Genomic DNA, 25,612 nt, shown 5'->3' with positions numbered 1-25,612 from the left:
TATGTTGTTGGAGAACAAAACGTTAGCTAGTTAAACCTTCTGACTGAGGCTAGAATCTTGGCTCTCCTGGAGACTGGTAGGAGAGCTGCATCTCTATACTGTCACTCACATCTTTAAGCCATGGAGTCAAGATGATATCTCCTAGTGGGGAACCTGACTTTTCAGATTCTTTGGGTCCTTCCTAATGATATTTCCTCCTTTCCGGTCAGATGTCCCTAACCTGGAATATGACAACCACCAATAGTCATTGTCTATCCCTTCACTCTGCAGTCAGATCCCTTTTCTCCCCCAAAGGAGTGATTTGAAGACGTGCCCAAATACATCAAGAGATCACAGACACCGTGATGGAACATTTTAGATCACCTTACAAAGAGTGAGAAGAAATGCCCAGTGCTAGTTTTTTCAGGGATTGAGAAAATTCTAATTGAGCAGACTACTGTGTCTTCAAAGAAAAAGGTAGAGCCCCTGGGATCTCCCTGCAAGGGAGCCACTATCCTGGCGAACATTGTTGTGAGGGTGGGATCCTCAGTGAGTCACGCCTGGAAAGAGCCTGGAAAGATTGGCCCAGCGTGCACATCTGAATTGTCCCTTGAGAGTTCGGTTAAATCAAAGGATTCTTCAGGAAGAAATCTGACTGGAAAGTGCCCCTGACCCCAGAGAATGAAAAACAACCCCCAAGCCCCATACCCTTGAAGCATGAGATATAAAGACATTTAATGGAGTGTTTCAGAGGGTCTCATCTTCCACCATGAACATCTGGAGATCTCTGTTGGGTGAATTTCAGTCTCTGTGACACCCAGACTATGTACAAAGACTAAAACATGCCAGGGGATGGATGCTCTAAAGAGCCTGTGGAAAATTCCAAGACGCAGTTCTTAAGACATGTTCCAAGGGTCAAGGGAAAATCGTCATTTCTTCAGATCAAGGTTCCCAGTTCCCACCCACTGTCCCTGTTAAGGACAGAAAGGCCCCTGGCAAGAAAGCCCCTTCCTCCCACAGCTGGAGGTTAAACATAGCAAGCCCTAAACCCTTGACAGAAAGTAAACATGACACCCAAGGGAAACAGAACATGGCTTCCTTTTGTTTTTGTTTTGTTTGCTTTTTGGCTTGTTTTCTTTTCTCCACCATTGCGTCTGTGCTCTAAGAAGTTAATGTGGGAGATGGACTGATCAGTTAATGCCATCTGGGTTCCAGCTCCTGGTCTGCTGTCCTATGAAGACTTCCATCTGATTAAGGAAAACACGGCATGGACCACGTAGAGCAGAGTGGCCACGTAGGCAAACACCTGGAACCAGAAGGAAGGTTGTTAGTGGGACTGTGAGGACTGTCATATGGCTCTGGAGGACAGATTCAGGGTATGTGGACTGCCACTGCTTCCTAGCACACGAGTGTACCCAGACCCCCCAGGTAAGTCTAACCTTGCTGTCTTGGTCTTGGTGGGCAAACTACCCTCCATGTCACACTAGGGTCATCTGACCTGGCTGGGGTCATCAAAGTCCCAATAGACATCACAGCTAGGTGTCAGTGACTCTGAAAACAACCCTCCCTACACCAGTAAGACCAAGGCCAATATTTCCAAGCTGTGACATCAGAAGTTGGCCTATGACATCATGGATGCCTGGGTTTGCTGCCTCTGGTTAAGTTCCCCCCATGCTGTCTGTACTTGATCAGATGCTTTATCTTTTTGTTTTGTTTTGTTTTTCAAGACAGTGTTTCTTGGAACTGAATTCCAGGCTGTCCTGGAATTCACTTTGTAGATCAGGCTGGCCTTGAACTCAGAGGTCTGCCTGCCTTTGCCTCTCAAGTTCTGGGATTTCACACCTTTTATCTAAAAAAATAAAAAGGTGTGTGTGTGGGGGGGGGTGCATAAGTAGGCCATAGGAGAACATCAGATGTTCTCCTCTATACGAGTCTCTGCCTTTTACCTTTGAGGCAAGGTCTCTCTGTGAGCTGGAGATTGTAGATTTTAACCCAGCTGACTGCTACTGAGTGCTAGTGGTCCACCTTGTGCCATGGTTTTTACAGCGTTTGAAGGATATCCAGCTGGCTATGTGGGTTCTGAGATCTGAACTCTGGAGCTCACACTTGTGCAACAAGTTCTCTTAACCACTGGACATCTTTCCATTTCTCAGACCCTTCCTCTTAATTCTGGATTCATTTCCCAGGCACAAGTGATTCAACCAGGCTTCATGGGAATTGGAGAGCGAGGCAGAGGAGGAGAGGAACCTAGCTTCTATCAACAGGAATTGGTACCAAGGAGTTGTTGAGGTGATGCAGCCTGTCACTTTGGACTGTCACCTGTGACTTGTGCTCACTTGGGTTGTGTGTGCCCCTGTACTCTGGGTGGCTGACCTCCCTAAGGGCTTGTCTACCCCCTAATCTAATATTTGCACCTGGTTTTGTGACCTTGGGCAAGGGGTCAAAAGTTTCCAGCTCTGGCACATTTCGGGTGGCCACGCTTCTGTGAGTCTTGGAAATGCTCACAAACAGCAGCCATGGCACTCAAGCATGGGTGGACGCTCCACCCTCATTGGCCAGAGGCGATGTGTAACCCCAGTTAGCTAGTGACAAATTTCTGGGAACTCCTAACTACTCAAGTCACCTGTTCCCCTCAGGTGGGACTTCAGGCCCCAGGAAAAGCCTTAGCAGAAGCACTTCAGAAGTTCTGGGAGGGGCAGCGAGTGAAGATTTACTTTGAAAATGAGACTAAGAAATGGCACAGGTCGATATTTAGAGCCCAGGATGTTCTAAAGCACATTTTGACCTTCAGAAACTCTTCTCTGTGAACTTCTGTCATGAGAGCCCACCACAGTAAGATCTAGATGTTTCCAGAAATCTCTGGTTCTGATAACTTCAGATAGTTTTCTGGAAAAGAAGCTCCATTCACTGGCACCAAAGGTCAGAGTGAAGAAGCTGAGCTGAAACAGGTCCGAATGAGGACCAGAGAGGGGAAATGAGGCAGGCTGGCTGGTGTGAGGGAGACTCCAAGATCAGGTGTTAATCCCTGAGAAAGGATGATGCCTCCTCTCTGGTACCAATCCAGAGGGTACTGTGAATGGAAATAGTTCTACTTTAAACCTGGTTCCCATGCCACATTATTAGTTCTAGCCCAGTACACCGGCCAAAGAACATTTTTGATTCTAGCACAAAATGGCCAGGCACGTGCTTGTCTATCCACATCCAATAAGAAAACATGGGGGCAGAATCAGCCTTGGAGTGGATGAGTAGATGTCGTGAAAGGCCTACAATGGAATACTATACAGCAATGTAATAAGCAGTCTGCATGTACACCCAACCACATGGATGACACCTACATACATACAATGGGAGACAGAAGCCAGGCATAAAAGAATGAGCTTTACCACACAATTTCACTTCAAGAGGCAGGCAGGCAAAACTGAACTGGGTACTAGAAGTTGGCTAGTAACTGCTGATGGTGATAAGGCCAATAAGAAAGTCTCTCTCTCTCTCTCTCTCTCTCTCTCTCTCTCTCTCTCACACACACACACACACACACACACACACACACACTAGTAGTGTTGGGGGATGGAATCTGAGGCCTTGCACATTCCAGACAAATGCTCTACCACAGACATATGCCTCAAAGGCTGTATCCTAGCTCTTTGAAACATATTTTATTATAAATAAAGTATCTTGTGTTTCTGTAGGTGGGTATGCGCACGTGAGTGCAGTGCCCATGGAAGCCAGGAGAGGGTGCTAGAGCCTCCAGACCTTGGGCTACAGGCAATTGTAACACACTAGGTGTGCACTCTGAGAATGGAACTCCGTGAGAGCAGTACTACTGAGCCCTTTCTCCAGCCCCATGTATCCGATTTCTTAATCATAGGAAGATCCATCTTCTGGAAATTCATCCATACGTCTACCTGAACCTGGATGAATGATGCCTTCAGATGAGAAGTCAGAGAGAGAGGTTGGGAAGTTGAGATGCAATAGGTAGCTTTCAACCTGTTCAGCAGGCAGCAATTTTAATTCAATCCAGGTAGATTTTTTCCATCATGGACTGACTCCAATCACATCTAGTCTACATCACACTACTGATGTCCTGATGAATTTTAGGGGCATTGTTGTCAAATGCTTGTGATGTCTGTGAACTCAGAAGGCTTTTGGGTTAAGAAGGGGAGTGGTCTGAGGTGCCCCTCAGGACAGGCAGGTGGAACAACAGTTATAGCCAGAGGCAGAGAGGATGGATCACCAGTCTCAGGGAAGAAGGCACAAGCTAGATGCTGCCTGGCTATGCTGCGGTGAAACTCCACGTTAGAAAGTATTCCATGACGGAGGACAACTAGAGAAGGTAGTGACAGGGACCTCAAGGGGGCCAGGTTCATGAAAGCCGCTTAAGGGGAGCATGCAGCTTCTCTTGGTTGGATAGCATCCCGTAAGGATGATGCTTTGAAGACCCTTCGTCCAACACATCCCTGTAGAGTGCATTCAGCCTCTTTTCTATTTTCCAGCAAATGACAGATACAGGCATAGTGTTAGCTCATTCCACTTTGGGATTTTCATGATTCACAGGTCAATTTCTAGAAACCTGAGAAGCACTATTTCTAACTCATTTTTTTTATGCCACCCATAGTTAGAAATAAGTTTCATATTGAGGACTCAGAGTAAGTGCATCAATACACTACTCAGAGGGTACCACTCAGAAAAACATCTTTCTCGATAAAAACAAACACAAAAGAAAACATCTTTCTGAAACAATATGATCTCTTACTCCTTATCATTAGGATCTAGTTAATTAAAAAGAAAACCCATCCTGGCCTCAGTGTCCCTTGTGTTGACTGCATGCCTCTGTGGATAACACTCATGGAGGGTCACAAGACCCAAGTAGCCAAACTCACTGCTTAAAACTGATATTAAAAGCGTGCATGGGTGGCTGAGACCCTGGCTTTGATGCTTGCCAATCTTAGTAAAGAGTCCAGGCTGCTTCCCCGTCTATGAGACGGGTGTGACAATGATGCTGGTCCCACAGGATTATTGTGAGGGTCATATATGATCAATTCTACCCATGTACAGTCAGTCTAGATCCTGTGCCCATGGCCTATGCAGAAAACAACTAAGGGAGTCATGGCCCATCCCTGCCCTTCATAGGGGCTTCACTGCTTCACAAGTGAGCGGAAGGTTTAACTTCCTTCCAAATGCAATGCACTGTGAAAAGAGAGGCGTGGGCTGGGTGACCCTCCACCTGGGGCCTCTGCAGCAGGCAATGAGAGCCACATGCTCTGTGTACTGAGGGTGCAGGGCTGCAGGGAACTTACCACTGCAGAGATGTTCTCATGGTACTGCTTGTAGGTGTAGCCTTCGTACATCATGATGGTGGCCAGAGCTTCCAGAACTGAGGCACTGAGGTAAAACAGGGCAGCCACACAGTGGTAGGCTGCATCCTGTGGGTGAGAAGGGCTGTGTCAGAGATGAGAAGAGACACTCCAACCCCGACATGGAGACATAGTCCTTGATGGCTGTACCCTCAAACTGTGAGGTATTTTTTTCAATAGCAACAAGAAACAAATACAGGATAATGGGTAGAAATTGGTTCTGGACCCCAAGATCAATTTTACATGGTTACGGTCATGGCTTGCATGTAGGCTCTTTGGTCAGTCTAGGGAGAGAGAAGCCTGGGCCATTTCCATTGTTTCCATTTTGTTGTGTTGGTCTTATTTGTTTGTTTTGGCTCCTGGTATATTTCAAAGCAAAAAGGAACTAAAACAAAGTTCTGAGTGGTTGAAGTGATTTCAAAAATTTAAGTAGAAAGGCTGTGGAGAAGTAGAGGTCTAGCCAAGTGGCCTAAACCCTCTTTTAATTAATAATAAGCAAGTTCCCTTATATTTATTTGAGGCCTGTTTCCAGGGCCTCAAAGCAGAACTCATTACAAAAGAAAGTACACAGGCTGTTCTGGCACCCGCCGCTTCTGGAAAATGTGCTTAGATGAGAGTCGCCAAGGAGCCCAGCAGAAAGCAAGGCCTAGTCACTCAAGAGCCATTAGCTTAGGCCCAGCTACCAGATCTCTCTGCTCCCCAGGGTGCCGACAGCCCTCCTGGATGGTAGGAGTAGCTGACAGCTGTCAGGTACATGTGGGCGGGTAGGTGAAGATAGGCTATGTATGAAAATGCAATCTCAGAAAAGAAATCAGAGCACCCTGTAAGAATCTGCAGCAAATATATGGACCTGTCCTCCTCTGTGCAGGAATCCTTTACTGCTAGGAAGAGTCTGAACCGAGGCCCTGCCAACTCAGCTTTGGGTTGTGCTGGAAAATGTTTGCAGGGAACCCCCATTCAGGGTTGAGGAAGTAGTCTTCCAGTGATGAGGGTTCAACACCCTCCTACCCCACATCCCCCCCACCACCACATACACACATTCCCAGGCCCAGCACTCACCAGTGTGATCCAGGAAGTCTCACCGCCATGAGTACCAATTATGTACATGACCATCAGGGAAGTGGTGGCAACGAAACAGAACACAGACACAAACATCACCCAGCCTTGGATCAGGGCAATTGGCACCAGGGAGGAGGCGATGAGGATCCACACCAGACCTCCAAAGATCTGCAGGGAGGACGCAGAGAGAGGATTGGAACAGGGACATTGGGGCTGCGGATACACAGAAAGGATACAAAGAGATCTCTTTTGTCTTCCAAGGCCGCAGGCTAGAGCTCCAATCTCACCTTTGCCATGACTTGCTGGCCGGCTTTGTTTCATTTCTTAAGTACAATTTTCATTTTTTTATTTAATAAACATTGTATTACATCTGGGCATTGTCCTAAGCGCCTCACAAACATTATTAACTGAGTTAATTCCAGTAACAGAATTATGGATGAGGAGTGAATTCATTTGTCAAATGGAGTAAATGAGGCATGTGAAACAAGGAACTCGTCATTGGAAGAACTTATTATTTGTATTAGCATTGGAAGGGCTACCCTTTCTTCGGAGTGTCTATTCTCTTTTATATTATGAAACAGTAAGCCCCCAGCTGGGAGTGACAGTACAGGTCTCCAGTGCCAGTGCTGGAGAAGTAGAGGTGGGAAAATAGCAAGTTCAAGGCCAGCCTAGGCTGCACAGTGAGTTTTAAGCCTGCCTAAACTACACCATGAGACCCTTATCAAAATATCAAGGACAGGGAATGTAGCTGAGTGGTAGAGGCCACTTGTCTAGTCACTGTAAGGCCCTGGGTTCAATCCCCAGCAACAGAAAAAAGGCTGTAGCAACTAAGAAAAAAGTTTTAGGTTATTCATAGGTGAACATACTAGCTATACTATGTTATTGACATTTTCTTCCAGACCAGAAGTCTTAGATGCCCAAGTTCAGGAACTTCTCTGACTGTTTAAATTGAAATTGGAGTGGAAAGGTCATAGGTTAGCCTGGTTTTCTCAGATGGCTGACCCACATGTGAGAGGAGCATACCTCAGGGATACTCAAAAGATATCACCATGAATGTCCCCAGAGTTGGAGAGTTCCCATTCTCAGAGGGGAACAAAAGAGGTTCCAGAAGTCCCCTGGATGGTCTAGCCACTTGAGCCTTGCTGGGATTTTCTATACTTCTCTCTGAGCCTCTTCATCTCAAACTTCATGTCCCTGCCCCAGGCAGATGAGGAAGGGGCTGGGACCTGTGGAGATGGCTCTGCAATCAAAAGTCTGGAAAGCAATGTGGTAGAGAAGGGCACTTCCTTCTGAGTGGCTGTGGCTGAGGGCAGGTGACACTCCCTTGTGTTTCGGGTTGAATAGCACCCGCATACCTTTTAAGGAGGTCAGTCGGGTCTATCCATCTTGTCAGCAGAGACAACAGCAGTGTGGGACATTTCTCTCCTAAGTGTCCTTGATCTGAGAGGCCTGGTCACCTTGTAACCATCTGGGGTCAATGTAAGTCAGGCTACTTGTCTGCATGATGCAATGGAGTCCTGCATGTCTCTGTAACCCGCAGCCCCAATATAAGGGCGTCCGGCTAGAGGTAAAAGGTACTTTGTCTGATCAGGTGGCTATGACAGTGAAGTCTGCCTTGATCGCAGAAGCTGCTTGCTCCCTGAGGGTTGCCAGGAGAATCATCTGTCCCATCTTCCAGCCAGCCATCCTCTACACAGTCATCCTCCATCCAGGCTAGTTAAATGGCTGTGCTAAACTAGAGTGACTTATGAGCAAAACCGCCACAGGAGCAGCTTGGGTTGCCCATATGTGTGGGATCACTATTCTGTAGAATCTATGTGTGATCCTTTGGAACAGACATGCTTATGGGTGTCTCATAGGGTGCCACAGAAGAAAGCAAGCCTTTTCAGTCTGTTTCAGTCAGTTCTCCTGACTCCTGCCAAACGTTTAAGTGGATCAAGACATTGCAGAATTCCCTTAGAGCACAGCCAGCAAAGGTGGACTGCGGTTTATGTTTACTGTGGCTATATCATTACATTTAGGGCAAACAAATTGTCAAATACATAGGTTAAGCTGGTGCACATGGTCACCTACTAATGGTAGACTTCGAAATGTTTTTCAGTTCCTGGTCTACAGAAGTACAGGTTCTGTTTTATGCATCTTATATTACCTCTTTCAACTCTGTTCTTCCCTATGAGGCCAGACTCAGGAATTGTGGTCAGGAGTCAAGGGTGGGGCAACAGGCAAGTCAGAATGAAATAACACAGGGTTTGACAAGGTCTTCCTAGATGTTAGCATTTCTGGCTCTGTGTTTCTGGTGCATGTCTGACTGAATCAGGCTATGTGAGTGAGTACTTGTATCAGTATGCCATAGACTGTTCCTGGACATACACACAGAAGACAGAGACAGACAGACAGATACACACACACACACAGAGGGAGAGAGATTGATTCCTGGGGTCAGAACCCTTGTCCACAATTGTCCAGTGAATGAAATCCATCCTGTACCTTAGTCCAGTCTCTAGCCCCTGACAGACCTCAGGAGGACCTGCCTCTGGGTAATCACCTAAAAAACTGGCACTTTTGAAAATTAGGTGTTCCCTCCACCCTTTGGTTGGTATAGACAGCAGTAGGTTTCACAGTGAGAATGTTCTCTCTGTTTGCCTCCCTCCCCCTACTCCCTCCCTTCTTTCCCCTATTCCCTCCTTCTCTCCCTCCCTCCTCTCTCCCTCCCTCCCTCCCTCCCTCCCTCCCTCCCTCCCTCTCTTTCTCTCTGATCAGTTTTTTGAGACAGGGTTTCTCACTGTGGACTAGGCTAGCCTGGGACTAAGTAACTTCAGCTGGCCTCCAACTCATGTCAATCCTCCTGTCTCCACTGCCTGAGTGTTGGGATTACAGATTCGTATCATCATGTTCAGTTCTCTTTAAAACATTGTATATAAGCTGGGCAGTGGTGGTACATGCATTTAATCCCAGAACTTGGGAGGCAGAGGCAGGGGTATGTCTGTGAGTTAGAGGCCAGTCTGGTCTACAAAGTGAGCTCCTGGACAGCTAGAGCTACACAGAGAAACCCTGTCTCAAAAACCAAACCAAACAAAATAATAAATAAAGAAAACCAACAATAACAGCAAACACATTGCTAATGAGATGTAACTCACACATGGTATAATTCACGCACTGAAAACCCACGCTTCAATGGTGTTGAATAGATTTACAAACACAAGCTACCATCACCAAAGTCAACATTAGATCACTTTCATAAACTCAAAACTATATACGCATTAGCCATTCATGATCATATTTAGCCTAATGATTTCAAGGTGAATACTTCTCTTCCAGGGGGACCCCTGGAAAACAGCTATACGGTCATAGTCCTCACCAGACTCTTACGAGGCGTCAGAAAGCCACTGAGCTACTGGCTCCTAGGATGGGTTGTCTGTGGAGATGATGGCATGCATCTGTGAACTTATCAAACGCCGCTGGACGCCTAGGGACATTCTTCCATCAGTCTCCTGTTGATGTCACACCTCAGATTGGGGGCGGGTGACTCTGAAGACATCTTACAAACCCTGGTGTTTGCCCCCTGTCTGGTAATAGGTCTTCCCTACATGTACCCCTCACTGTCTGGCTCAACAGGTGGGGAGCAGGGAATAGACCGAAAGGCTATATTGTTCCGGGATGGAGCCAGGATGGGGGTGGCTGAGCAGGGTCAGAGGGAATATGAAGAAGTGTTAAAAGGCTCACAGCCCCCCTGAGGAGGCAAGGGGGATGAGGGGAACGTGAGAGGAACAGAGCCAAGGAGAGAGAGAGAGCGTATTTTTCCAGACAGTGCCTATGAAATGTGGCTCCACCAGGGACTTTCCGCTTTGGAGAGTGGCCCTTTGCTCAAGTCAGTTCCAGTGCAGAAGCTCCTCATTGAGGGCTGCAGCAGCCGTGGAGCACAAAGGCTTCCACATCCATGGATTGGACCAATTGCAGATTAAAAAGTGTCTGGGAAATACAGGCATGGTGGTGGATACCTGTAACTCAGGAAGGGAGGCCAGACTGAACTACAAAGTGAGATCCTGCCTCAACAATTACAATGAAAATATTTTTTTTGGAAAAACCCTGCATCTGAACTGGACATAGTTTAGGCTACTTTTTTCTGGCCTAATGAAGGCTAAGAGCTGGCTCTGAGGAGGTGAGGTAGCTGCCCTGGTGCATGGCTTCAGTGGTGCCTTAGAAGGAAAGGTGGACTTAGCTGGCTAGGGTGGACATGGGGCCAGTGTGTGCTTCTTTGGTGGAAGGACAGAGAGCATTGCACAAGAAGGGATGCTGCAAGAGTTTTCAGGGCTCCAGAGGGCGGGGAAGCCAGGATAAAGGGGGTGGCAGAAGCTGGGCTGGAGGAAGGGTGAGCCGTAGAGACCTGATATTCAGCATGAATCATGGGGGCCCAAGCCTGTTTGCACCCCACTCCACCTTCAGCCTGTACAGAGGGCAAACAGAGAGAGTGAGCAGGGCACCCACACCCGGGAGATAAGGCACTCCGGGGCAGTGAGCAATCCTCTCCCGCCTGGCTTCAGGACCCCACTGGCCAAATATTTGTCAAGAGCAAGGGGGTAGGTGAGGGTTCAAAAGCATTTCCCTTTGTAATGAAAACTCTAGGTGCCTTCCGGTTTTCAGTCTTCAGATGCACATAGGTGATTAGTAAAAGAAAGGAAGAGAGGGAGGGAAGAAGGAAACATTATACAACCAGGTGGAGGTGTGGCCCTGGGGTCTGTTCCTGTTAAAGCTAGGCTCCCTATTACCACCTCTTTCCTACCATAGCAGAGAGATGGTAGCTGTCAACAGTAGTCTCAAGTAAAGCTCTCCAAGTTGCTGACCTGGGAACTACATGGACTGACCAGTTCTTCTGGATCCCAGCACTCCACGCTGGAAAGTGGGGGTAGAACCTGGATTGATGCTCTAGTGTCCTCAGCCCTGACTAGCCATCAAATTAGCTAGGGCACCTTAAAAGAAACCAAACACACACACACACATGCATGGAGTCTCAGGGTCCATTCCCAGTACCCCATGGACTATGCCTGGTGGCACACATCCAGGTCCAGGGTCAGAATCAACTGGAGAGAGGCAGAACTGTGAGACAGGAAACAGAGGACCCAGGCTCTTTGCCAAAGACTGGGAACACATTTTCATAACATAAGACCTCAGGTGATATTCTGAATGTTCCTGACAAAGCACAAGAGAAGTTGGTCCTGTCTCCAGGGTCCTGCAGGCTTTCCATCAGAGCCAATGAGAGAACTCTGCTCTTGGTCCTGTCTGGCCTCTTGATGCAAAGTACCACTGGGAACTTTCTTTTTCTGTCTTCCCGCTTCCATCCCTGTCTTGCTTTGAGCATGAGACCGGCTCATTGCTTGGTGTCCGCTAAGCACCAGGATACAGCCTCACTGAGTGTGAGTGGAAGGCTGTGTCTGGGAAGGCAATGTTGGTCTGGGAAGTGCACGGTGTTGGGTGCCAAGAAGGTCTGTAGGGATAATGTTTGGAATGCAGCAACATGCTTCCAAAGGTTTTAAAAGGGTTCATATCCATAGTTTACTCAACCAAATGATCTTTGTGAAAAAATGGTCTCCTCAGGAGATAGATAGCCTCTAGGGGAACTTTTATCTGAACCCCAAGAAGATCCCCACTAGTTTATTTTTCTGTGTGTGTGTGTGTGTGTGTGTGTGTGTGTGTGTGTGTGTGTGTGTGTGTGTGTGATTGCACATTCAGTGGTCAAAGAGCAACTTTTGAGAGTTGGTTTTCTTCGGTTCTAGAGATTGAACTGAAGTGGTTAGGCTTAGGTGGTAAGAACTTTAGAGTCGGAGCTATCTTCATGGCCTCCTGCTTGGTCTTATGAGTCACCTATGGGAAACAGACAAGAGTGGGCAAAAGTATAGACTTTAGGTTAGAGTTCCCGAGTTTGAATTGTAGCTCTGTCACATACCACCTGGACTACTTGGTGTCCCTGGGTAAGTTATTTAGCCTTTCTGTTCCTTTGTCTAGGAAATGGTGATAACCATACCTACAAAAAGAGTGGGAATCAGTGGAAATCTCCTATCGTGGAATAAAGATGTCTCACCTGAGACCACATAAAAATTCAAAAGGCTGTGATTTCAGTGTGTATAACTGCCTGCTTGCAAACTTGATGGGAGTTGTAGATAACTAATTAACAAATTACAATTTATTTTGTCTTGTTTTGAGACATAGTCTTGATATATAGGCCAGGCTGGCTTCATGCTGGAATTATAGTTTGGTTTTACTAAAGGTCACCTCAAGAACTGGGAGTGTAGCTCCCTAGAGTGCATGGAGTCTCAGGGTCCATTCCCAGTACCCCATGGACTATGCCTGGTGGTACACACCTATGATCCAAGCACTGTAAGGTCATCCTTAGTTACATAGCAGTCTTAGGCTGGCCTGTGATACATGAGGTCTTGTCAGAAAAAAGTGATCATATAAGCATTAAAAAATACCATGATGTCCCCCAAACTTTAAGTTGTATAAAGTATGTCTGCCTAAGGAAATGTAGTTGGTATGAAGATGTGAAGGCCGTCTTTCTAACAATGAGCTCACTTGTGGAAGGAGAAAGGAATTCTCCAGGACATTCTTGAGATTCATCTGGAGTTTCTAGCATTGTGGAGCTGAAAGAGGGCTTCATCCCAATTCGTCCACTGCAGGGATTGGGTGACTAAGGTCAAAGCCAAGGATTGATTCAATTTCTCTGGTTATTTTCCTGGAGTTACTACATGCTGACAGGGTCCCCACAGCAGAAAGTCTGCCAGGGGAATATGCCAAAATAGGAACCAAAGACTATGCCACCCACATGCAATGCAGCCCCCCCTCCTGTGTCAGGCATCAGGGCTCCCAACAGCTCCCTTATGGGTAAATGTGACCAGGAGTTTGTGTTTTGACTCCTTGGGAAGGAATGGAAATGGGCCATAGAACCTAGGCTGCGCACCAAATACTAGGCTGCCCTTTATTCCCTGGGAGGAATCAAGTAGATAGCCTCATCAGCTGAGAGGAGCCAGTTGGCACACCCCAAGCTTCTGGGAGGACTGCCAGGCTCCATACCCATGAATGCTGTCCTGAGGCCACCAGGAACGGCAGCCCCAACTCTGTTGGCCATGTGCATGCACTCTTTCAGTAGCCAAGAGTTATGTCAACACTGGGTGCACTGGCAAGTTTTATGTCAACTTGACACAAGTGTCACCTGACAGGAGGGAACCCCAATTAAGAAAATGCTTCCATGAGATCTGACTGTAGACAGGCAAGCCTATCAAGGATTTTTTAAATTAGTGATTTATGGGGGAGGGTACAGCCCATTGTACATGGGAATTCCCCTGGTCTGGTTGTCTTGAGTGCTATAAGCCAAGAGGAGCAAGTCAGTAATCAGCACTCCTCCATGGCCTCTGCATCAGTTCCTGCCTTCAGGTTCTTGTCCGGCTTGAGTTCCTGCCGTGGCCTCCCTCAATGGACTGTGACTTGACATAGATAAGCCAAACGAATCCTTTCATGGTGTTCCTTCACAGCAATAGTAACCCTAGCTAACACACCAGGATTTTACTTATGGTGGTGACTTGGACAGTGTGATCACTGTGTGTTCCAGCAGGCTTATCTATCTAGGGATGAGCTGGCTAAAAGATTCATTCTGTGAGTCAGAGGACATGGGACATTCTTGTTCTGTGTGTGCATATATGTATGTGCATGTATAGAGGTGTCTCTGTGACTTACATATGTCCACATACATTCATGTATTGTGTGCATGTGTTAATATGAGTGTTTGTGTGCATGAGTGCACAAACCTAGGCACACACCTGCATAGGTATGTGTTTTTATATAGAGAAGCAAATTAAAGATGAGTTACTGTCAAGGAGAGAGATGGCGCCAGGTCAAGAGGACACAAAGGATCAGGTCTTGGGAGAATGATTTGGAGAGAGAGAGAGAGAGAGAGAGAGAGAGAGAGAGAGAGAGAGAGAGAGAGAAAGAGAGAGAGGAACAAGAGGGAGGGAGGGGTGGGAGGAGGGAGGGAGAGAAGGAGGGAGGGAGGGGTTAGGGCAACACCTTTGACCACAAAACACTGCAGCCTTCCCAAGGTTCCTTGGCTTTGCCTTTGAAAAATAAGTTTGGATGAAGCCTAAGACCCCCTTTCTTGTTCTGAGAGTTGAGGCTGAGAGAGTAGAAGCAATCCCAGGGAAGTTCTCCAAGTTAATGTCAGCTCCACCTTCTTGGTCAGAAGAAACTCAGATCCTAATGAGTCAGAGGGTGGCCTTCCTTCAGTCTCCCAATTGCTCACTTGTGCTGAACAGGCACCAAGAGTGACCATGTCAACACTGTGGCAGGCACACCCGGGGAGCCAGGCCTACTCAAAGACACACACCAGGGGATGGAGATGCAGCAGCATGCTTGCCTAGCACGAATAAGGCCCTGATATGAATCCTTGAATCCCTCGCATGGAACACACACACACACACACACACACACACACACACACACGCAGTCCTGTCTCCCATGATAACAATTCTGTATCTTCCAATGCGACTCAGGCAGCTGGTGAAAGTATGAGGTAATCAGAGAGAAACCTTCTCCCAGGACAGGCAGAGGCCAGCACTTTGCACAGCAACCGTATACTGTCCCCTCCCCTAGGGGCAAGGATCAGAAGAGTCCATGTTGGGGGAATCCTGGCTTAATGGGAGACTGACTTCTGGGTCTGTTAAGTGAGCACTGGGTGTGTTAGGAGAAAGGCCTGCCTCAGTTTACCTACACTAGTGGCTCTTTTCTTTTGACCCCTTCACCAGCAGGTTCATTTCCTCCAGGGAAATTCATTGTGCCATTATATCTCCTGAGGAGGTTAGACAGTGAGTGAAAGAGCCCTTCCAGAGCAGGGCTTAGGGGCCCTCATGTCTGTTTGGCTGAGTTCAGGACCTCAGTTGATATTAACAGAGTGGGTGAAGAGTGGGGAAAGTTCCCTTCTGGTCTGCAATCCCTCCACCATCCTGTCAGGGAAGTCCTCTGTCCCATTCTACCTGCTTACTTAACTCACAGCTTCCTCTCCCTCCAGGGGTCAGCTGCCAGCCCCTGAATGAATGAAAGCTCCCCTCTGACTGCCCAGTGGAGGAGAATTCCACATGCATGGTCTCATGTGGATGGAAAATTTTGTACCACACCTATACCCACTGGCTGTGCCCAACAAGATAAACAGAAGCAAAGAGTTTCTGTAAAAAAATACTGGACAAGCCACCTGTAAAAGACAAAATCCATGGAAACACTAGACCAGAAAAGAGTTGCTTTACCACAAGAAAACAAAAGGTATTGGCAGGCATCATCAAGTAGGTGAGTAACTCAGAGAGCACACAAACAAGTGTATACCCGAAAACACCCAATGGAGTCCCAGCACACTTCCTGGGGGCCCTGGGACTTGGTAGCCACCGTCAGTTTCTCCTTTCACCTGCCCTTAAGGTCAAGATCGTCTTGTGATCTGTAAATGTTAGCCAGGTAGGAGCAGCCACAACCTCCTTCCTACCAGCGTTGCTGAGAACAAATCCTACTTCCAAAAAGCCTTGTCAAGCACCCAGTCTTTGAGCACAGTCTCAAGACCAGCCACAAACACAGGCCTGCAGAATGTGGACTCAGCACCAGGAAAGGGTGCTATTAGGGCAAGCTTTCAGGTGAGGGAGACTCCAATTGAACCCGGTGGCTGGTTTCAGAAGGCCTAATACCCAAATCTGGCTTCCTAGTCACCATACTCTGCAGGACAGGACAGAAGTTTAGGGATGCGAGGGCATACTTCTTTGTGTCCTTCTCTGTACCTGTACCCTTCCAAACAGTCTGTATACTGTCATGCACCTGGGAAAGGTTAATTCCATTCTCACTGGTAATCGGTTCCTATGCCTAGAAGATGACACAGCAATTCCTATCATGCTTAGAATCCCCAAAGAAGTTCTCCCCACCCATTCTGGCAAAGGCTGGCTGAGTGGCGCCAAGAGCAACTGGGGCAGCACCCAGTCTCCAGGACAAAAGTAGGACGGGGTTGCCTGCCACCACACCCACCTTTCCTTAGCTGCCCCATCAAGTTGGCTGGAGGCAATTACTAGCTCGGTTGTTGAATAGTGATGGGAAAAGAGCCACTGGGAAGACCCCACAGAAAGCAGCTGGCAGGACACGGTGACCGGGATACATATCAGTGTCCTTCACAGCTCCACCTGTCCTGCCCTGCCAGGTCTTGAAACATGAAAGATGGTGAAGATTGGATAGACCCCTCCACAGCTATCCTCTATGGAATAACCAGTCGACCCCAGAGCAGGGATTGAATTATTAGCCAATGAACAATAATTGTACCTATTAGCTATTGGATTTAACTATACCATGATATTTTAAGAATTATGTGCATACATTCTGTGACGCATAATGACAGTGCAGTCAATGACAGACATGCACATGAATAGTTCTATAAGATTTTGCCATCTAGTGATGTCATGATTATCTTAGTTTGTATAAGTACACACTGTGGTCTTCAGACGACATTAAAATTGCCTCATGATGCTGTGATGGTTAGCTTTGTCAACCTGACACAACCTAGAGTCATCTGGGAAGAAAGTGTCAAGGAGAAATTGGGTTGGCCTGTGAGCATGTCTTTGGGGGTTGTCTTCATTAAGTTAACTTGTGTGAGAAGACCTGGCCTACTATGAGCAAAATCATACCCTAAGCAGGGCATATTTGAGCCTGATCACAGGCAGGTAAGCAAGTGAGTATGTGTGCATTCCTTTCTCTCTGTTCTCAACTGTGTATATAATTGGACAAGCTAATTTGAAGTTCTTGCTTTGAGTTTCCCACAGTGATGAAATGTAACTGGGATTGTGAGCTGAAAGAAACACCTTTCTTCCCTAAGTTTCTTTTTGTTAGACATGAATCTGGCATTTACCCATGAATTCTTACTAAATTTACTATGAAATCAACCCTGTAGCTGGGATTGGTTCTGGACATGGCTGTGGGTCAATTAGTACCAAGGGAGAGGAGAATAGTCCCTAGGTCCTCATTGGCTCTCAACTGGGTTAGGCACTTAACAGGAAGGGAATGGCAGAGGAGATGGGCTGGGAGGCAACTCATGTCTGCGACTCCTGCCACTGAGACAATGGGTGGCAATAACATCTGTTCCTTCCTAGAAAAGAAAAACAAGGTCTGTGTTTAAGACCCAATAACAAAGGAAGGAACAACATCCAGGGACAGCATGCCCTCTTTTGTGGCACAAACTTGATCCACCCTATCCTCTCTATCGAGCGGAGGATGTCATCTTTGGCCCTTCCCCGAGGCTCCCACTCTCTGAAACCTGTACCTTGGCCTTCAGGGGCATCCTTGGAAGTTGAGCCAAGAGTTTCACAGGGACCTGTCCTGCTTCCTGCCCTCCTCTTGGCTGTGTTCTCTCATGGGTTCTCTCCTCTGCCCAACTATATTGATCTGTCACAACTCATAAGAAGGGTTTCCTGTCATTCCATAGGCCCAAGGACCTTGGTGTGTCCTATGATCCACACTGGGGTTGTTTTGCCCAGATAAGAGTAGAAAACTACCCACTTGTGAGGTAGTAATCACACAGAGCCTGAGGCTGTGAGGCAGGAAGTGAATTAATGATCCTGGGAAATGCCAGTGCTGGTGCCCAGCCAGAAGCTAACGGGGAACTAGACCTACCTAGCAACATGCAGAAGGACCCAAGATTTATTGTTTAGAGACTGTCAGGGACCTGGTGTTTGTCCCTCACCCTTGGGATTAATCTAAACCCATGGAGTGGGATCTGCCACACTCCCCCTTGGTGCTTTGCTTCAGAAATGAAGGTGCCTTTACCACCGACTTCCTATTTACTGACCCCATAAGAGATGGCTACTGGAATACTCTACTAACACCTTCCTCCAGGATTGCATGTCTCAAATCATGACAGACCCAGGGACAGATAATGAGAGTACTCAGGAGGAAGATGGAGACTGGCTGTGCTGGGGAGATCTTAACCACAGACTCCTGCCAGAAAGTGTTTAATTCATCAAGAGTCAGCCTCTGGCTCTGTCTAGCTCAGGACTGAACGCCCCTGGTCCAGTGCCCAACCCAGCCCAGCCCTTTCTCTCAATGATGGATCCTGGTGCCAAAGCAAAGAGCAGGCAGCACCAGGGTCTCTCCACTTGTCCAGCAGGTACAAGCACAGACAACTAGCTGAGAGCGGACCTTTCTCTCCCCAACGGGCATTTCATTTCGTGGTTCCTCCTCCCCCCTCCTGTGGCTCTTAGGCAGGGAAGGTGCCTTTGCTCCAAGGCAAGTTTTACAAAATGTAAATGTAATGTAGCTCTGTTTGTGATGGTGCAGCATGATGACCCTGGCCGGCTTAGTTACAATCAAAGCAGGCCACTGGCCCTGGAAAAACTGGAAAAGTAATTTCTCAAAGCCAAGAACACCTCCATAATTCAGCCTTTAGAGGCAAGGTGGGGAGTAGAATGCTGGGGCAGAATTTGGCAACACTGCCCTCTAAACAGCTCAGAGAGGACCCCACAGCCCAAGACACACCACCACACAGCCTGGAGGAGGCCCAGAACCTTTGTCCTGTGCTAGTCAAGTAAGGCTAGTCCCACTCCCTAGGGACACCAGGGGCATTTTTTTTCTGGAAGAGAGGGTGTTCATGTCATGGACCTGTGAGAACTTCAGGGCACCCAGGAACCCCACCCCACCTCCTGTTGACAAATATCTATTCCGTCCATTCTTAAAAAGGTCTTGAAGGGTGGCTGACCCAGATTACATATGGCCACACCCACTGAAGCAATTGTCTATGTAGGGCTTATCATTCTTGAATATAGTGACTAAGAACCCATAGAGTATATTTCTATGTAGTGGTGGTGGTGTGGCCACCAGCTACCCAGTGACTCTGAGTTGTCCCTTCATTCCCTGATGGGAGAGAGGGGATCCAAGCCTTCCCAGAGCTGCCAAGTGGGAATAGCTACACACTCCAGAATACTCTTGTAAGAAAACAGTTCTCCAAGGCTGTATAGAGAATGTGGGTCTGTCCTCAGTGTAGGAAATGACCCCAGGGCCCTGTGGACCCAGCGATCTAGGTAAGTGGCTCCCTCTCTGAGCCTCAGTTTCTACCTGAACCTGAAAATTCAGTGTCTATGATTCTACAACCCTTATGCTCTGGCAGGCTGTCTTCTTGATACAGTCTCATGACCCAGTCATGGCTCTGTGTCGGGCTGGCTCGTCCTCAACTAGGTGAAAAACTACAACCTGTCTAGTCACTTTCAGACAATAAAAAGTTCCTTTTAGTTCTGAGACCCAGAAAAGCCACCATTTTAATAATTAACAGGTCCAGCTTAGTGTAGGAGTCAATACTGCAAACCAGGTGGCTCCCTCATTTTGCCTCCACCCCTAAATATGCACCCTACAAATACCAGTTGTCACCAGGGACCAACCCTGCTCCCTTCTCTACACTTCTGAGATGCACAAGCAGTTATAAACAGTCACCTTTAGAACTCCTAGTACCCTTTTTAAAAAAGACTTACTCTGAGCCGGGCGTTGGTGGTGCATGCCTTTAATCCCAGCACTCGGGAGGCAGAGGCAGGCGGATCTCTGTGAGTTTGAGGGCAGCCTGCTCTCCAGAGCGAGTGCCAGGATAGGCTCCAAAGCTACAGAGAAACCCTGTCTTGAAAAACCAAAAAAAAAAAAAAAAAAAAAGACTTACTCTGTAGTCCAGGCTAGCCTCAAATTCATGGCTCTTGACTGATAAGATCATAGGCATGAACCATCACAATAGGCTTTTAGCATGCTCCAGGAAGTTTGTCCATCAACTTTCAGCCATTCTTGATGTCAACCCACCTCTTGGGGAGGGGATAGGTGGGGTGATGATGGTATTTCCGGCATGTCTGTCACAGTTTTGTAAGGGCAGTAGTGGTGGTGTTCTCTCCCAGCACTTTGTGGAAGAAATGGCCTCTGTGAGGCTTGACATGTGTAAGAATTGAAGGCATTCATGCAACTTCCTTTCCCAGGAATGGTGGCCAGAGTGTCATGAAGCATCTGGCTTAGAAGGGAGAGAAGGAAGAGGAAGGAGAAGACCAGGAGGATGAAGGAGAGGAAGAAAGAAGGAGGAGAGAGAGGAGGAAACATTACGGGCTACAAAAGGAAAAGCACCTTACTGGGCAGGGACAGAGACCAGAAGCAATGTCCTGGGTTGAGGTGTTGAAGGGAAGGAAACATTTCACCCCTGGGCCTATGTGGGGTAGCATCTGTCTTCCCACTGCCTGTGGCTCTAGGTGTTCTCAGAAAGACACGGTCCCTTGCTGAGCTGGGCCTGCTTTTCACCACCCTGGAGAATCTCACAGAGATCAGAAGCTCTGGGGAGTAGGGCAGCTCCAGCCCATTGGCCCTGGACATCTGCATCTCTCATGATATTGAAAGCTCAGGCATGGGAAACTTAACCCCGAGTCACCATCCACTCGAGCTATAGAACTGAAAAATAATCAGGCATTTTACACCCACAGGAGGAGCAGAAAATCACAAAGGCTGATGCCACCAAGTGTGACAAGGATGGGGGAACAATGGAGACTTTCATATGCTACTGGTGAGAGTGGAGAAGGCCCAGGTTTAGCCTGAATCTTGTGTATATAACACAGGGGTCCTTTTAATGAGGCAGGATCTTGGAAGACAACTGAGTGGGTGTTAGTATGGAGCTTAAAGAGACTGATGAGATTCCTGGGAAATCTATGGTTGGGATGTGTCAATCATAATGATCCTTTGGGACAGCAGAGTGGTGACAAATGGGAAACAGAGATGTTCATGCCCTGTGACCCTGCAGCCAAATCTCCATGCATCCAGGGAGAAATTTCCAGCAAGAATTACAAAGATGTTCCTGGCAATGTTGTCTGCAGCAGCCAAAAGTAACAAACTGGAAAGAGCAAAAATATCCAACATTGGAAGAATGGATTTAAAAAATGGCAACAGGCAGCCAGGCGTTGTTGGAGCACACCTTTAATCCCAGGACTTGGGAGGTAGAAGCAGCTGGATCTCTGTGAGTTTGAGGCCAGCCTGGTCTACAAATCGAGTTCCAGGACAGCAAAGATTACACAGAAACCAAAAAAAAAAAAAAAAAAAAAAAAAAAAAAAAAAAAAAAAAAAGCCAAAGCCAAAGCCAAACATCTAAAACTGATGAGATCAGTGTCATTATGCACATTTATGGTGTCCTACAACCACTGCCCCTATCTATATTTTTGGTTGTGAGCCTAGCCTTTAATGGCTGAGCTATCCCTCCAGCCCATTGCCTCTATCTAATTAAAACGCATTTCATCACCTAAAAAGGAAACCCTACACCCACCAAGAATTGCTCTCCAATCCCTGTTCCCTTTAGTCTCTGGCAAATCACCAGTTTGCATTGGGTTGCCATGGTTTTCGGTTTGGGGTACTTTATGTACATGGACCTACACAGTATGTGATCCTTCCTATCTGCCTGCCTTCACTGAGCATAGACTGTTCAAGGCTTATCACTTGGACAGCGTTCATCAGTACTTCCTATGTCCAGACAGTATTCCATTGTAGGGAAAGAGGACATTGTGTTTGCCAGGTCCACCTGTCAGGTGGATATTTCTGCTGTTTTCACCTGTTGGTTACCTTGAAGAGCACTGCTCTGGGCCTGTGTGTACACACTCTATTTGAGTCGCTGCTATGATTCTATGGTCGTATTCCTGGGTGTGAAATTGCTGGGCCATAAGGTAGCTGTTGAAGGAGCCACCAAACTACTCTCCACATTATCTAAACGTATGTAAAACATTCCTAACAGCAATATGCAGAGCCACAGGTTTTCCATATTCTGGATTATTATGTTCCATGGAGGGAGGGGGCGTTATTTCAAAGTTTTATTGTAGTCTTTGCCGCTGGACCTGTTTTTAAACTAACAGTCAATCTAATGGGTGGGAGGTGACACCTCTATGTGGTTCTGATTTCCTTTCCTTGGTGACTAACTCAGCTGAGCATCGTCTTATGAGTTCATTACCCAATTGTGTTTCTGCCTTGGAGAAATGTCTGTCTGAGCCATTGCCCATTTTATAATCATGCTTTGGGTGTTGACTTATAATATTCTACAGTTTAAGAAAACACCCGTGGCGTGGTCAGTGCCTCTCCCAGTCTTTTAATTTTCCAGCTTTCTGGCAAGATACACATTGCTTCACATACAGCCTATGCTGGGAAACACTGGAGGGACTGTGTCTGTTTTCTTCCTTCTCTCCAAAGGCATCCTGTAAACCCAGCCCTAACCTAGAGAGGAAGAAAGATTAAAGGATGGCAAGCAAGACTCCAAAGTTTTCTAGAGAAGGTGACAGGTGGGGGAGGGTGGGCAGACATAGTACAATGGTTGAGATAGAAGAGACACACTTTCTAAAACAGTGAACAGGATGAGTTCTGGTCAAGAGAGAGCACTAGAAATCCCCACTACCACATGGAGGAATGGAGGGCACACTAGTGAGGGTGCATTTTCACTAAACAAGTAGTGCTGAGATTTTCCACACCCACAAGTCTTCTGTAGGTTTGGTTGTCTTGCCTGGCTGGTCTGTTCCTATTCTCAGAACCAGTCTTTCTGTCATACTGAGTAGTTAAAAAGAGGGGGTGTGCTCTTGGAGGTTGCAGACCCTCCACCACCACCAGAGTCTCCCCACCCAGCCCCGTGTGTGTGTGTGTGTGTGTGTGTGTGTGTGTGTGTGTGTGTGTGTTGAGGCTACAGCCAGAATCTTTGCAAAGACCCATAAAGCCCAACTACCATCTTCTCTAATGATTCTTTGTATGCTCTTCTTCAGTCAACAGAAGTTACTCTAGACTAACATATTTTTGTTTAAAAACCCCCTTGCCCCATCACCCCTCAGGCTGAGACATGATCTCTTTTGGTCAGACCTCTGTAGGGTCTACTTTTTAAAATCCTGAGGAATCACCCATTAATTATTCCCAGGTCCCAACACTGGGCAAACATAGGCTAAGAGATTATAAAGACTAGTGCCCCCAGAGCACACAGGGGGTGCTCTCCCATATGACCAAGTGCCTGTGTCAATTACATTCAGTTGGCATTGTTCCAAGACTTGCTCAGCAACCCTGAATACAAAAGGAACCCAAGGAGGTTGGAAGGCTTGCTAAAGACCTGGATGACCTTGGGCAAGCCTGACCCAGCTTTGGGCCTAGGTGCTCTGATTTGTAAGTTGTGAAATTTGGCTTGGTAATGTGCAGAGTTTCTACTTCCATAGCCTTGGCCTTGGTTATGCCCGGGGTGTGAAGTCACTTCAAAAACACCCAGGTTTGGGTTCAACACAACCCTCATCTCAATTTCAGTGGCATCCCTGTATGAGTGAGCCTACTGTCTTTGGTGTCCACATCTTCCCTTCCTATCCATGCTGTTAGAAGCCAGGATCCCATTGTCAAAATCACCCTCTACATTTTCTTTTCCAAGCCTATGTTCTACACAAAGGATTCTGTGTGGTGGGAGCACAGGAGATGTTGTTTCCACACCACAGAATAAACAAACACCCTCCTGCCCAAGCAAGCGCTGAAGGTCCCTGGGGATTTGAAACCAAATGAGGTCTTGAAATCTCACAACACTTTACCAGGAGCCCACAATAGGAAATTTTCTCCAAGCTACTGGGGCGGTTCTAGAGTGTAAGACTAAGAGAACCCAGCCCAGGTGCAGAGTCAGCTCAAGGTCAGCCAAGGGAGGCGACAGAATTCACCTCTCTCCTCCCTCCCCTCACACAGGCACAAGGACTGCAGCCGAGCAAACGAGCAAACGCCAACCACTATTTTTTTCTCTCCCCGGTCAAGTTTGCCACAGAGACAAACTCTTTTCAAAAAACTTCAAAAGGCCAAAAGAGCCTGCCTTCTTTTGGTCCCAAGTCTCCGTCGGTCACATAAAGGGGTCTTTGGCTGGCTTTGTCTACTTAGAGGGAATGTGAGTGGGAAAAGCGGGGACCCTTGTAAGGAAGCTGGGCTCCATAGGAGCAGAGCTACAAGAAGCTACAAGAAGTTTCTTTGCACCTGCCTAGGAGATGGATCCGCTATTTTAGAAAGGAACCAACTACCGAGAGATGAGGAGACTTTCCGGATTTGGTCCCCTACGTACTGCTGGTAAGGTCGGGGACAGCGGTGAAGAGCCCTCAAGGAAGCGAGCAGCATAACCCACCCTGTCCCTTTCCCAGCGCAGGGCGCGCAACCACTCACAAACTCAAAGATGAAGAGCAAGTCAGGAAAGGTGACGAAGACCGAGAAGCCACTGGGCAGGGTGCTGCCACCCGAAGCCGCTGCCGGGGCCATGCCTGCGAGCTTGGCGTCGGCCTTGGGACGGGACACGCGCACCTCCGGCTCTGCGCTGACCGCTCGCTCGCTCCGCAGAGCCCAGTGGCCGCAGGGCGCTCGCGCGCGGGTTAAGAACTGAAGAGCCTGCTCCAGAGGAGGGCGGAGCTCCGGCCACCTGCCCCGCCCGGGTCCACTGCCCCAGAGACAAGGCTGAACCGTCTGGGGCACCGCCCTGAAACCCAACGGAGTGCTCTTGAGGATCTGCAGGGCTGGGGGAGTGGGTATCTGGACTCACCTGTGGCACCTTTGGGTGCCATCTGCCTGAGGGGAGCGGTGGAGAGTTTTTGGGGCAACACTTCGCTGTGAAACACTCCAGGAAGGTGTTCACTATCCATCAGTAACGTATCCGAAACCTCCATCCTTAGGCACCCCATCCCTTTAACCCTTGTTGGATCTCCAGTCTTCCCTGGGGACGTTAATGTGTGAAAACCGGCTTTTGGAGGACACGTTCCCAGTTTTGATCTCAGCTGCAGGATGGGTTATAGGGGCAGCTATGAGACTTGGCGGGGGAGCTGCTTGACAGGAGGGAAGGAGGTAGGTCTTAGGGGGAGGAGCCTGGGGGCCTGCCTGCAGGTGGTGGTGATGGGATAAGTTGCATTGCATCCATGGGAGACAGGCATTGCCAGGGGAGACACCTGCAATTCCAGGGTTGGGGCAGTCCTCCCCATTCTTTGTCCTATGACCCTTTTGACTGCTTAGTTCTTTGTAGGGATTTCCTCCTCTCATACCACAATTTTACGTTTTATTTTTGCCTTTATTTTTAAACAAGTATTGTACCTCCTTAACTGCTATTTGTATCACACTAATATTTGCCTCCTCTTTATATATTGGCCTTTCTCAGTCTCCAGCTCAGATTCTGAACTTGAACCCTCCCCACCCCAGCT

General features: G+C 47.7%; 1 protein-coding gene across 4 annotated transcripts; it reads right to left on the bottom strand.

Annotated features, from left to right (window-relative positions):
- Positions 1-1,210: 1,210 nt before the first annotated feature.
- Positions 1,211-24,686, bottom strand: Mal (mal, T cell differentiation protein). Of its 4 annotated transcripts, XM_027421866.2 has the most exons (4): positions 24,594-24,686; positions 6,393-6,560; positions 5,277-5,402; positions 1,211-1,285 (listed from the first exon to the last, which is right to left on the bottom strand). In XM_027421866.2, the coding sequence occupies exons 1-4, from the start codon at positions 24,684-24,686 to the stop codon at positions 1,211-1,213; spliced, it is 462 nt and encodes a 153-aa protein (XP_027277667.1). The 4 variants fall into 4 exon arrangements, with proteins under 4 accessions (XP_027277667.1, XP_035301926.1, XP_035301927.1 ...); XM_035446035.1 differs by lacking the exon at positions 5,277-5,402; XM_035446036.1 differs by lacking the exon at positions 6,393-6,560.
- Between the last annotated feature and the right edge of the window lie 926 nt (positions 24,687-25,612).

The sequence above is a fragment of the Cricetulus griseus genome, chromosome 6, assembly GCF_003668045.3.
Source record: "Cricetulus griseus strain 17A/GY chromosome 6, alternate assembly CriGri-PICRH-1.0, whole genome shotgun sequence".
Lineage (NCBI taxonomy): Eukaryota > Metazoa > Chordata > Mammalia > Rodentia > Cricetidae > Cricetulus > Cricetulus griseus.
The sequence above is the reverse complement of the archived record's forward strand: the minus strand, read 5'-3'. Positions and strand labels throughout refer to the sequence as shown.

What these genes read in the sequence shown, in the direction of transcription:
- Mal (XM_027421866.2), bottom strand. Translation starts at nt 24,686, where the DNA reads ATGGCCCCGGCAGCGGCTTCGGGTGGCAGCACCCTGCCCAGTGGCTTC. An exon ending in AGACTTCCTGGATCACACTG is followed by an intron (nt 5,403 to 6,392) that starts GTGAGTGCTGGG and finishes TCTCACCCACAG; the next exon opens with GATGCAGCCTACCACTGTGT. An exon ending in ATGAGAACATCTCTGCAGTG is followed by an intron (nt 1,286 to 5,276) that starts GTAAGTTCCCTG and finishes TTCTGGTTCCAG; the next exon opens with GTGTTTGCCTACGTGGCCAC.